The sequence below is a fragment of the Vulpes lagopus genome, chromosome 18 (genome assembly GCF_018345385.1).
Source record: "Vulpes lagopus strain Blue_001 chromosome 18, ASM1834538v1, whole genome shotgun sequence".
NCBI classification, from domain to species: Eukaryota; Metazoa; Chordata; class Mammalia; order Carnivora; family Canidae; genus Vulpes; species Vulpes lagopus.
In genome coordinates this window covers 26,509,831-26,523,920 of record NC_054841.1, presented here as the reverse complement: position 1 = coordinate 26,523,920, position 14,090 = coordinate 26,509,831, and the positions used below count along the sequence as shown (strand labels likewise).

The following is a 14,090-nucleotide window of genomic DNA, read 5'->3' as shown; positions in this document are numbered from 1 at the left end:
CTCTCTCCTCTTCCTTCACTATCGCTAGAGGAAACCACTATCAGGAATCTGGTGGCATCTTTCTAGTCTGTACGTTTTGTAAAGATTTTATTTATTTATTTATTTTTTTAAATTTTTATTTATTTATGATAGTCACAGAGAGAGAGAGAGAGGCAGAGACATAGGCAGAGGGAGAAGCAGGCTCCATGCACCGGGAGCCTGATGTGGGACTCGATCCCGGGTCTCCAGGATCGCGCCCTGGGCCAAAGACAAGCGCCAAACCGCTGCGCCACCCAGGGATCCCTATTTATTTATTTATTTATTTATTTATTCATTTATTTATTTATATTTATTTATTTATTTAAGAGAGAATATGAGAGGGGAGGAGGGGTAGAGGGAAAATCAGCCCTCTTGCTGAGAAGGGGCTCAATCCCAGGACCCCAAGATCATGACCTGAGTTGAGGGCAGACACTTAACTGACTGAGCCACCCAGGCACCCCTCTAGCCTGCATTTTTAAACTTTTAATACCAACGTAACCATATTTTGTAGAATATACTTTGTTGTGTTCAAAATTAATACAAATTTCAACCTTTAAAAATATTTATCATTCTATAACTCTCTTTTATTCATTCAACAGTAGGTTTGGAGGATATTTTTAGGTTGATATAGATCTGGACCACTAATTTTTATCACTGCATAGTATTTTTTTAGAATATATTCCATTTGGGGATCCCTGGGTGGCTCAGCAGTTTAGCGCCTGCCTTCAGCCCAGGGCATGATCCTGGAGTCCCAGGATCGAGTCCCACATCGGGCTCCCTGCATGTAGCCTGCTTCTCCCTCTGCCTGTGTCTCTGCCTCTCTCTCTCTCTCAGTCTGTGTCTCTCATGAATAAATAAATAAAATCTTAAAAAAGAAAAAATATATTCCATTTTATTAATCCATCTCACTATGAGTGGACATTTAAATTGTTCCTAATATTTCCCATAATTATAAGAGTGTTGCAATGAACATCCTTGTTAGGGAAAAATGTCCACCTTGCGCATTAGCTTCAAAGTGATAGTCTCTGGGTTGTACAGCTGTGTTCAGAGAGCCTGTAGGATATATGTCCAGTAGTGGAATCAAATTGTAAGTTGTGTGCATTTTCAACTTTATGAGATATTGCAAATTGCCTTATTAGTGTGAGTCTACCAATAGCATATAAAGGTTGAGTTTCCCTACATCCTCAAGGTGTCCTCCTCCTTTTAAAACATTTTATTTATTTATTTATTTATTTATTTATTTATTTAGCTTGTCTTTTAATTGAACTTATAATGTCTTTTGTTATATGGCAGTTTAGATTTTGAGAAAGTCAGGTTAACTTTTTTCCACTATGACTTGTACTTGTCCTTTACTAAGACATCCTAAAAAAAAAAAAAGAAATCCTTTCCCACCTTGACATCATAAAATATTACATATATGTATATATATGTATATATATATACTTAAATTTTTTTTCTAAAAAAAATTTTTTTTTCTAATAGTCTGAAGTATTTGTTTGCTGTATTTATTCTTTAGCCTATTTGAATTAGGCATCTATTTTTCACTCCTTTTTTTTTTTAAAGATTTTATTTATTCATGAGAGACACAGAGAGAGGCAGAGACACAGGCAGATGGAGAAGCAGACTCTGTGCAGAAACCCTGATGTGGGACTCGATCCCAGAACTCCAGGATCAGGCCTTGAGCCAAAGGCAGATGCTTAACCTCTGAGCCACCCAAAGTGGGTGTCCCTAAATAGGGACACCCAAAGTGTCCCTATTTTTCACTCCTATGGAAAGCCAGTTTCTCAATACCATTTACTGAGTCCTCCATACTTTCACCACTAATTTATGATGCCACTTCTACTCTACATTAAGTTAAAACACACACATATGCACACATACACCTGTATCTGTTTCTAGGATCCCCATATTATTCCACTGATATTTGCATCTCTTGGGTTGAGAAGGTCTCTCAAAAGTCCTAGCTGGATTTGAAAGAAATCACACATTTTTGATATTGAGTCTTCCTGTCCATGAACATGGTATATATATCCCTCCATTTATTCAGGCCTTTTTAATGTCCTTCAATGTTTTGTAACTTTCCCTATGAGAATATAAACTCCCCAAGGGCAGATATTTGTTGGTTTTCTTCATTGCTGTATCTGTGAGGACAGAGTCAAGAATGACGCATACAATAGAGTAGAGGCTTGATAAGAATTTGTCATTAATAAAACGTCTTGCATGTATTTTATTAGATATATTCCTACATAACTTATATTTTGTTGCTATGAAACATCACATTTTTTAAAAACAGTTTCTATTCAGCTCTGGTTAGCCTACAGAAGACCCAGTGCAGTGGAGAAGTGAGGTAGGGAAAGCAGGGAGCCAATACAGAGTGCAATGAGGAATAAGTTGCTACTTCAAGTTAGATGCAGTGGAGAGAGTATCGGATTTGTGTTCTAAAAAGCTCTTCAACTACCTTGCCAAGAATGAGTTAAAATGGATAGGGCAGGAGTGGGCACTGGCAGACTCATCAGGAGGCTACTGCAGGAGTTGAGATGAATCCTGTATGGAGTTGGTGCCTAAGAATTAGAGAGTGGCTGAGAAAAAGCAGAAGTCTGACTAGCTGCGTTGCCAACTATCCAAATGACAAGGCGACTTAGTAAGGGATCCAGTAAGGAAACTTTGTACCATTGCATTTACCAAAAGCTGACAACTTTTCAGACAGAGCGCTCTTAGGTCTAGCGAAATGCAGCTGGAGGAAGCGCTGGGCAGTCCGTGCCCGCCCAGGGCAGCCACTCTCTGGCCGTGTACGCCCCAGGGTCGCAGAGGCTGGGAGAAAAAGGTCGAACGAAGTAAGAGGGTCTGGGCCTCCCGGGCGCGCAAGAGCTTTCGGGTGCTGGGATCAGACCCTAGACTGCAAACCCTGCGAGGAGGAGGGCCTTTGGCTCATCCAATCAGAGAGGAGGATCCGGGCGCCCTCCATCACCTTGGCAACGGGACGCGGAGGCTGGAGCTGTCGCAGTGGCGGTTTGGGTCCGGCCCTGGTGGCCCTGGTGAATCGTACCATGTCGCGCCCGAAGGTAGGAGTGCCGCCGACTCCAGATGCTTTCCTCGTCCTTAGAGAAGGGGGGGAGGCCTCGGAGGCATTCTGACTTGGGGGGGTCTCCGCGAAATGATTCTGGATCGAGTGGGAGGAAAACGATGAATTCAGAGAAGAGACTTCAAGCCCTGGCTGGCCGCGCGCCGCGGAGGAGCTGCACGAGTCCACCACCAGGCTTGCTCGCGGAAAAGTTACGAAAATCTGAGATTCTAAACTGTATTCAGCGATTTCTGTGACCCTGGGGGAACCTGAGAATTTTCGATTTCTTGACCTGGAAAAGCTCCTAGAAATCTATTCATCCCGCCTCCCCCTTGCCTACCCATCCATCCATTCATAATGGAATAGATGTCCATCCTAAAATGCTAATCAATGACTTCTCTAAATTCTTACCAATAAAGACACAGAAGTGAATTAGACAAGTCTCTGTCCTTTAGGAGTGCACCGGCCAACTCACCCACTTTAAAATGGGAAAAATGTGATCCAAAGAAGGGAAACGAATACTCTAGAATCCAGCATCCTCCCTGCCATTAGCCTACTTCTTACCCCTTGTTCTACTTCTCATGAATTGGCACCCCCATGTCTTTAATTCCCTCTCATAAGAAAAAACAAAACAAAACAAAACAAAAAACGAATGATTACATTGGGCCCACTCAGGTAATCCAGGATAATGTCTCTATTCTAAAGTCAGTTGATTATATCTCCAACCTTAATTTCCCTTTGTAATGTAACGTATTCACAGGTTCTGGGATATTAGGACTTGGACATCTTTGGAAGAGCATTATTCTGCCTACCACAATATTCTATCATCAAATAATTGGGAAATGAAAATTTAAAAATATTATTTAAAATTGCATCACAGGGACAACTGGGTGGCTCAGCAGTTGAGCATCTGCTTTCAGCTCAGGGTCTGATCCCAGGAGCCAGGATCGAGTCCTGCATCAGGCTCCCTGCAAAGAGGCTGCTTCTCCCTCTGCCTGTGCCTCTGCCTCTCTTTCTCTCCGTGTCTCTCATGAATAAATAAATGTTTTTTAAAAATAGCATCACAAAATCAAATACTTATGAATAAATTTAATTTAAAACGTCCAAGACTTCTGTACTGAAAACTAGAAAATACTGTGGAAAGAAATTAAGACTTAAGTTAATGGAGAGATAGACCATATTCATGGATTGGAAGCCTTAATACTTGATAATATCACTTCCCAAAATGATCTACAGATTGAGTACACTCCCAATAAAATCCCAACACACTTTTTGGGCAGAAATTAACAAACTGATTCTAAAATTTATATTGAAGCGCAAATGACCCCAAATTGCAAAGATAATCTTGAAGAAAACAAAGTTAGAGGACTCGTACTATCTGATTTCAAGATTTACTAGAAAACTATTATAGTTAAGATAGATAGTGCAGTAGTAACTTAAGGGTAGATAAATAAGTAAGTAAAACAGTCTAGAGATAGACCTACATATACACAGCCAACTGAATTTTGACAGAAGAGTCAATGCAACTCAGTGAGGAAAGGAAAAGTGTTTCAACCAAAGACTGGTTAAACATAAAGGAAATAGAACTGAAAACATGAAAGAGTATAAAATATATACCAAAAAAGAGTAGGACACCTTACTAGTGCTGGGGGAGTTACAGGGGTTTGAATGTACTACTGGGATAAGAGTTCACTTACTTTTGTAGGTGCTAATTTCTGTCAGTTTCATAAAGCAGTATCCTCTATCCCTTTCTAATGGTTCTTTTGAGGGATAGGATAGTGTGGTTAGCAGAATTCTAGGTGATCCCCAAGATTCTCACCCCTTGTGTATGCACCTTGTATAATTCTTTCCCTTTCAGTGTGGGTGGAGCCTGTGAATTTGATGGGATAGTCACTACCATGATTATATGACATGCATCACATAGGACTCTATTGTGGCTGACTTGAAGTGGGGAGGGTTGGAAGTCAGAGAAATGAGTTCCTGCTGGCCTGGAAGAAAGCAAACATCCATGTTGTGAATTGCCTAGGCGGCCATGTTGAAAAGAACTGCACGTGGCCTCTAGTTGCTGAGAGCAGTCCCCAGTCAACAGCTAGCAAGTAAACAGTAAAAGCAAATAAATCAGTCTGGCAACCTCAAGCAACTGAACTCTGCCAACTATGTAAAATGACCTTGGAAAAGGACCCCAAGCCCATGTACAAGAACCATAACCCAGGCCATCACCTTGGTTGTGGCCTTGTGAGACCTGGCTAGAAGATCCAGCTAAGCCATGCCTAGACTCCTGGCCAATGGAAATTGCAAGGCATAAATTTGTATTATTTTAATCCATCAAGTTTGTGGCAATTTGTTATGCAGTAATAGAAAACTAATGTAGATGACAAATCTGTCCAAGTTGCAATGGTCATCCTGCACAAGACCAATTTTGATTTCTTTTTTCATTCCTGCCATTAGGGATCAGTATACCAGGACTAAAGGAATGGTAGAAGCAAAATAATACCCACACCCCACTGAGTATTTGAACGGTCCACTTTGGGTGGAAGAAATTAACTTCGCCCTGAGTCTTTGACCCAGCCCCCTTCTGGACCATGGATCTAGTCAAACATTCACGTTTCAGTTCCTTCTCACAGAGCCTGCTGAACTCAGCTCTCAAAACTAGGGTTGGACCTTTGGAGCACTGAAAGCTAAGTCATGCCTGCGGAACAATCCTGTGAGGTGGGTCCTTGAACACTTGGAGATTTATTCCAAGGACCAAGTTGGTGGGCACATGCTGACCAGTGTGAACTTGGCCAGGCTGTTTCATGTCTCAGGAATTGGGCAATGTTGCATCTGATGGTTTGAGCCTTTTAATATCTGCAGTAAATTGAGCTGGGAAGGCAGGGTGGATATGCAGAACCAATTACATCACTTCTTTTTCTCCTTGCAGAATCAAAACTACAAGGGCCATGGACTGTCAAAGGGAAAAGAACGGTGAGTGGTCCCATGTAATCTAATAAATACAGAACTAACTTCCTTCCTTCTTTCCTTTTTCCATCTTTCTACTCCTTCTTTACTTCAATAATGATAATAATAATAATAATAATAATAATAATAATAAATGACCACTGAGCACTTACCATGTGCCAGACTAGTCATTTGACCTGTATAATCTTTTTGAGTCCTTACCACAATCCTTCAAAGTAGATATTACTTTTGGGTCAGATGGGAAAACTGAAGCTCAGAGAGGCTAGGTAACTTACTCAAGACTATAGGATCAGTTAGTGCCAGAGCCTGTTGGGCTCCAGGGCCCATGTGGTATCTATCTATGCCCTCCTGCTTCCTTCAACAACCACATGATGACATGATCACTCCAATGTCAACTCTGCCCTGGTCCTCTGCTTCCCTCTGCAGCAGTAACCTGGGTGCAGAACTCAGCACCTCACTGGATCCACTAAATGGAATCTACTCATACAGAGCAGGAGAGAGCAATGTAGACTTTCCTGAAGTATTTTTGTAGGGAGTCAGAGGAGGTTACATCGCATACACTGTGACACATATTTTAGATATTTCTATTCTATTTCATTCAATATTTCTCTCTTTCTAAAGTCACATCTGGCAACACTGCCACTGAAGAGAGCATGCGTGGTCTCTGACCCTTCCCTCATACAGCACACATCAGAGCAATTCAGCACTCTTCCAGATGCTGATCCTACACTTACACACCTGTGCCTGCTCTAACCAAAAAAAAAGGGCACTTCAGTTACCAGGATATGTTTTATTAGTCCAGACACCAATTAGAAATGTGTTTATCTACGAGTAATAGGAAACCCAACTAGTAGTAGCTTTAAAAAATTTTAATTTAATTTAATTTTATATTAAATTTCCTCATGTAACAAAGAATCTGGAAGACTGGTGCAGTGGTTCAACACTGTCAGAGTTAGTGCCCTTGTGATTCTCTTGATCTTTTCCCTATGGACACCCAAAGGGTTGCTACAGCTCCAGCCCTCATGTTGAGATCAAGATGGGAAGAAGTGAGGAAGGAAGTCTCAAGCCACATCTCTTTCTCTCTTTATTTTAATCAAAAGAACCAATGCTTTCCAAGAACCCACCCTCTTGAGCAATCTTACATTTTTATCTTACTGACCAGAATTGTGTCACATGGACACCTCTAGCTGCACGAGACTAGGAATATAAGTTACATAGATGATGTTATATTATTATTCTACGTGCTGCTTTTGTCACATAAAATTATATTTTCAGTATTCATGTTGGTGCATGTAAGTCTGGACACATTTTAACTACTATATGTGTTCCATTGTATACCACTAGCTATTTATCTACTTCCTGTTGAAAGGCCTTTAGGTTTTGTCTTAGTATTGATTTCCTCCAGAAGCAAGCCTTGAAACAAGGATGTGAGAGCAGATTATTTGGAAGGTCAGAAGGTGATTCCAGTAAACATTGGCAGGGAAATGAGGATGTGAGACAGCTAAGGGAAAGAAACCAATAAAAGGTGCATTACTGACAGGTTATTGTAGTGGGCAGGTGGGACTCAATCTGGGGATTCCTAGGAGTTAGCACAGAACACACTGCAGACTTATCCCAGGTGAGCGATGAGGAGCTGGAGGATTAATCCATCACCTCCAGTTGTCACTGGTTGTGTGCTGTTGGGGGAGGGAACTTTGGATCTGCTTTAAGCACTGGCTGAGCAGACTCTGGGAGCCAGAAAAAGTCCTCAGGCAAAAGGTTGCAAGTGCTAGCAGTGGAAAGCCCTCTGATTGACTTGCACAGGAATGGAGAATGCCCAAGGGACAAGGGTGGACCACCAACTGTGTGCTGTAGGTTATTTCCATAAAAAATATTAATAGTTATAAATGAGCATCCCTGCCCAGTGCATACATAAGGTATCTATCTTGAGTACAGAGCTAGGATGGAACTGCCAGGTATAGAGTGTGTGCAAATTCAATTTTACTAAATACTGTCATGTAGTTTTCCAGAGTGCCTTCTACCAGCACGAGAAGAATTTCCAATTTTAGCACATTGTTGCCAAACTTGGACTTTTAGATTTTTGCCAGTCTAATGTGTATGAATAGTACCTGACAGTTTTGATATGCCAAATTGCTCTCTAAAGATTTATCCAATTTACAGTTCCATCAGTATTATAGGATAATTATCATTTCCACATTCTTGCAAATGCTTGGTATTTGTCTGGTTTTAAACATTTTCCCCAATCTGATGGATTTTGAAATTGTATCTCTTCATTGTTTTGGATTAAGTTTTAAATGCTCCTTACTTTACTACTTTAGAGCAGTGGTTCTTAACATTTGAGGCCAGGATTTCTTTACTACTTAAAAATTATTGTGGACTCATTAATTTTTGTGTGGCTTATACTTGTCAATATCATATTAGAAATTTAAAGTGATAAATTAAAAATATTAATTCATTTAAAAAGCAACAGTGTGGGGATCCCTGGGTGGTGCAGTGGTTTAGCGCCTGCCTTTGGCCGGGGGCGTGATCCTGGAGACCCGGGATCGAATCCCACATCGGGCTCCCAGTGCATGGAGCCTGCTTCTCCCTCCGTCTATGTCTCTGCCTCTCTCTCTCTCTCTCTCTCTCTCTCTCTCTGTGACTATCATAAATAAATAAAATTTAAAAAAAAGCAACAGTGTACTCTACCTGGTAGCATAAATAATGTATTTTATTTATTTATTTATTTGACAGAGAGAAAGAGAGAGTACAGGCAGGGGGAGCAGCAGCCAGAGGGTGAGGGAGAAGCAGGCTCTCTGCTGAGCAGGGAGCCCGATGCCAGACTCAATCCCAGGACCTTGAGATCATGACCCAAACGTAAGGCAGATGCTTAACTGACTGAGCCACCCAGGTGCCCCTATTTTTATGAACTTTAACTGTATTCTCCCTCCCCCAAATTTACTAAAATTAGTAGTAATTGTTTTTACACTTTTTTGTGAATTTCTTTAATGTCTGGCTCAATAGAAAACATTTGGCTTCCCAAATCTTCTGGATTCAATCTGTTGTGATATGTTGTTTCGGTTGAAGAACGGGAAGAAAATCCAGCCTCACAAAGATGTGTAGTTGGAAAAGAGAGAACTTTGTGTACTTCTGAAAGAGGGTTGGGACCCTGAGGAATACTGGGACCACTCATCAAGAATCACTATTCTAGGTGCATATTAACAATATGCATCCTCAACTCATCACTGTCTATTAGGAATCAGTATTGTACCACTTCCTGCACAAGAACCCTAGAACAGCATGCTCTATTTACTCCCCTCTGGTCCTTTATGCTGTTGTTTTTGTCATGTATTTAAACACTAAAGAAAATTCTTCAGGCGGAAGGAAAATTATACCAGATGGAGATTCAGACTTACAAAAGGACTAATGTGTGGAGAGAGAGAGAGATTGATGATTGATTTTCCAGAGATTGTAAACCCTTTCCTCTGACTAGTAGGTTGGGAGCTGCTTATCTGATTCCTCCTAAAGCTGAGTGGAACATGGACTGGACTGAAGCTTTAGTTACACTGAGTTCACTCCAAGCACAACCTCCTGTATTGCTGTTTTGAGCTTTTGCTCTGTGAGGGGGTTAGAGGGCAGTTTGGGTTTTGTTTGTTTGTTTATTGTGTGGGTTTTTCTGGTTCACTTTTGTACTCAACGTTGCCAGAACACACACCCCATCAATGTGCATGAGTATGGTTTTTCTCTCAGCTTTACTGTGTTCTCTATGGGCTTCTTTCTCAAGCAAATTTAATGCAATGTTGTTTTGGTTTGGTTTGGTTTGGTTTGGGAATGGGGCTCTTTCAGATTTTGATTTGTTTGGCCACCCTATGTATTCCCTGAGGTCAGCTGCTTTCTCCTGGAGCCTGCAAAGTCTTTTCTCCACAGCTGGCTCATTCCTCCACTTGCCCACACTCAGATACTCCCCAAACCTAGAAAATGCTGTATCTCCCTGCTCCCTCACGAAAGGCTTCTTTCTCTCCAGAATCAATTCATCAAGTTTTCTTTTGTCCATTGCTCTCCACTAGCCCCATAGTCAAGTGTGATATCTATTTTTGCACATTTTTTTCCCTTGTTGTTACTGTAGGACTGAAAATCTTTCACATCCTTTCATATTGTGACCTGAAGCAGAAATCCTCTCCTTGGTATTTTAATTTACTTGATTGCTGGGAAGGTTGAGGATCTTTACACATGTGTATTAGTAAGTTTCCTCTGCTGTGAATTGCCTGTTCATATCCCCTAGGCATTTTTCTATTGAGTTCTTTGTCTTTTTCTTAATGATTTGTAGGATCTCTTTATGTACTTGGTCCTAAAGTCTTATGGATTGTAAGTATTGCAAATATTTTATCTTAATCTATAGCCAGTCCTTTAACTTTATTTGTGGTATATATATATTTTATTTATGATAGGCACACAGTGAGAGAGAGAGAGGCAGAGACACAGGCAGAGGGAGAAGCAGGCTCCATGCACCGGGAGCCGGACGTGGGATTCGATCCCGGGTCTCCAGGATCGCGCCCTGGGCCAAAGGCAGGCACCAAACCGCTGCGCCACCCAGGGATCCCTATTTGTGGTATATTTTGTTACAGAGTTCTGTTTACGTACAGAAATGTGCATACATCATAACTTTACAGCTCAATGAATTTGCTTTTTTTTTTTCAGCTCAATGAATTTTCATCAACTTAGTATACCCACATTAGGAAACAGAAAATCACCAACACCCCAGAATGCCACTTATGCCCTCTCCCAATCATCCGCCCCCCCCCCAAAAGTAGCCATTATCCAGATTTCTAAAGGTGTGTTAAATTTTTTTAATTAAATATTGACTTTGAGAATCATGGATTCCTATGCAGTTGTAAGAAATAATACAGGGAGATCCCGTGTGCTCTGTACTTGGTTTCCCCAATGGTAACAGAGAGTAAAACTATACAGTAGAGCATCACAACCAGGATATTGACATCTGTAAGGAAAATTCCCAAGGCCACCCACAAGGATCCCTCATAGCCACACCCATTCCCTCCTTCTCCTTCTGCCTTCTCCCACAGTCCCACCCTCACCCTGTCCTTAATGCTCCGCAACTGCTAATCTGTTCTCCATTTCAATGATTTTGTTATTTCAAAAAGTTATATAAGTGGAATTGTACAGTATTATAATAACCTTTTGAGATGGCATTTTTCACTTGACATAATTCCCTAGAGATGCATCCAGATTGAATGTATAAATATTTCACATTTTTATTGCTAACTAGTATTCCATGATATGGATAGACCACTATTTGTTTAACCATTCACCTGTTGAAGGACATCTGGGTTTGTTACCAGTTTGAGGCTATTATTTTTTTAAGATTTTATTTATTTATTAATGAGAGACACAGAGAGAGGCAGAGACATAGGCAGAGGGAGAAGCAGGCTCCCCATAGGGAGCCTGATGCGAGACTCCATCCCAGGATCCCAGGATCACAACCCAAGCCAAAGGCAGACACTCAACCACTGAGCATTCCAGGTGCTCCAGTTTGGGGCTATTATGAATAAGGCTGCTACGAACATCCTGGTACAGGTTTTTGTGTGATCCTGAGCGAGCGTTCTGTTGCCTTTCTTGCAGAGAGCAGAGAGTATCAATCCGATTCAAGACCACTCTCATGAATACTCTCATGGATGTCCTTCGCCACAGACCAGGATGGGTGGAAGTAAAGGAGTAAGATACCTCCCAGCCCCTGCCAACCTCGTCCCTCCTTCCCTTTGCCTCACAGGTCCTTGTCTCCCTCTGTTTTCTCCCAGTTCCCATTGGTGGCTATTGGGACTTGTGCAAAGGGACCAACATTTATTTAGGACTCAAAATATATCAGGTATCTTATGGACACCCTCTGTCTTTTTAAGCCTTACAACCATCCTGTAAGATATGATTATGTTCCGATGTATTAAGTCAATTGTTGAAGGTCACACAGAACATAAGAGTCAGAGTGGGGTTCACATTCAGTTCTATTGGACTATTCCACAGGCAGTGTTCTAGAGCTCTCCAGAATCAAGAAACGCAGCCATCACCCACTAGCTGGCTTGACTCCAGTGACCTGGCAGGTCCACGGTCAAGGGCTGCTCTTTCTGGTTACTTACTAGTTCTGTGACCTTGAACAAGTTACTTGACCGCAAGCCTACATTTCTTCTTCTATGCTAGGCCCTGGGGATACTGAGATGAACAAGCATCCAATGCCTGGCACATAGTAGGTGCTAACGTAAGTTAGGGTTAAGATTTGGATGCATGTAACAGAGACCCAAAGTAAAAGAGGCTTTGACAGACTGGAAGTTATTTTTGTCTCCCATTGAAGTTCAGATGTAGGAAGTTCAGAGACAAGACAGTATAGAAATTTGGATCCATCCACTTCCATCTTTCCATTCTGCTATCCTGTCAGTGAGGTCCTTGTCATCAGGGTCTAGGGTAAAGCTCCACCATTACATCCAGAGTCCAAGCAACAGTAGGTTGGAAGAAGGCAAGAAAATGCATCCCCTGCCCTTGAAGAGCACAGCCTAGAAGTCTCTCACATTGGCCAGAACTTAGCTTAGCTGCAAAGAATCTGGAAAATAAAATCTTTATTTTGGAAAATGTGGATTACATTGTCCCAGCTAAATGTTGGGAAATCTTTATTATTTTTATTAAAGATTTTATTTATTTGAGAAAGAGAGAACAGGAGAGAGAGAGAGAGCACGAGCAGGGAGAGGGGCAGAGGGAGAAGCAGACTCCCTGCTGAGCAGGGAGCCCGATGTGGGTCTTGATCTCAGGACCCTGAGAGATCACGATCTGAGCTGAAGTCAGACACTTCACCGACTGAGCCACCCAGGCAACCCTAAATGTCAGGAGTTCTATTACTGTAGGGAGAGGATAGATATGAGGGGCGTGAGCAAGCAGCTGCCCTGACATGGTACTCAGTAAGTATTGTTGCTTAACAATAGCTAAGCCTGTTAGACTCTCTTTAGCACTTTACTTGCATCACCCCTGAATCATTCAGCAGATCTTCTGGGAGGTGCTATTATTGTACCCATTTACTGAAAGTCGGAAAACTGGACACAGAAGAGTTAAAAATGCCATGTGTGAGGTCACTTGACTCAGCTAGTCAGGGCTTGAGCTAGGACTGCACCTGGTCAGTCTGGGTGCAGAGTCCCAGGCTTGTCTCCACCCTGTTCTAGCAGCCTGTCTGTGAATGAGGAAACAAATGAGTGTATGGGGGAATCCATGATTCCTACTGCCTGGTACTGGAGTCTAGTCTCGTCCACATGGGGCTTCAGTTACAGCTGAATGGACCTGCCAGGTCACTGGAGTCAAGCCAGCTAGTGGGTGATGGCTGCGTTTCTTGATTCTGGTCATTTTTTACTTAAGAAAATGTTGAGGGGGGATCCCTGGGTGGCTCAGCAGTTTAGCGCCTGCCTTCGGCCCAGGGCGTGATCCTGGAGTCTCAGGATTGAGTCTCACATCAGGCTCCCTGCATGGAGCCTGCTTTTCCCTCTGCCTGTGTCTCTGCTTCTCTCTCTCTCTCTCTCTCTCTCTCTCTCTCTGTGTGTGTGTGTGTGTGTGTCTCATGAATAAATAAATAAAATCTTAAAAAAAAAAAAAAAAGAAAACGTTGAGGGGTGCCTGGGTGGCTCAGTGGTTGAGTATCTACCTTTGGTTCAGGTCGTGATCCTGGGGTCCTGGGTTCGAGTCCCACACTGGGCTCCCTGCACGGAGCCTGCTTCTTCCTCTGCCTATGTCTCTGTGTCTCTCATGAATAAATAAAATCTTTAAAAAAAAAAAAGAAGAAAGAAAAAAAAAGAAAATGTTGGAAGCAATCATGGTGGCACCGTTTTATATATGCCACATATATTTCAAGCACTTCCTCTCTGCACCACAGCTGTGGCATCAGATTTGACAGATTAGCCTGGCTTTCTGTCTCCCTCTTTGGTATGGTGGTGAAAAACCAGGTCAGAATTTGGGGTGAGGCAGACCTGGGTAAGAATACTGATGCTGCCATGGCCTCAGTGAGTAGCATCATCCTCATCTGAGGGCTCCA

At 42.1% G+C, this 14,090-nt stretch overlaps 1 protein-coding gene across 1 annotated transcript in view; it reads left to right on the top strand.

Annotated features, from left to right (window-relative positions):
- Positions 1-14,090, top strand: part of TTLL9 (tubulin tyrosine ligase like 9) — a 48,507-nt gene that overhangs the window by 4,794 nt on the left and 29,623 nt on the right. Inside the window, exons 2-3 of the mRNA XM_041732377.1 lie at positions 6,000-6,043; positions 11,654-11,746. Coding sequence (XP_041588311.1) covers positions 6,000-6,043; positions 11,654-11,746 — 137 coding nt within the window. The remainder of the gene's footprint in view (positions 1-5,999; positions 6,044-11,653; positions 11,747-14,090) is intronic.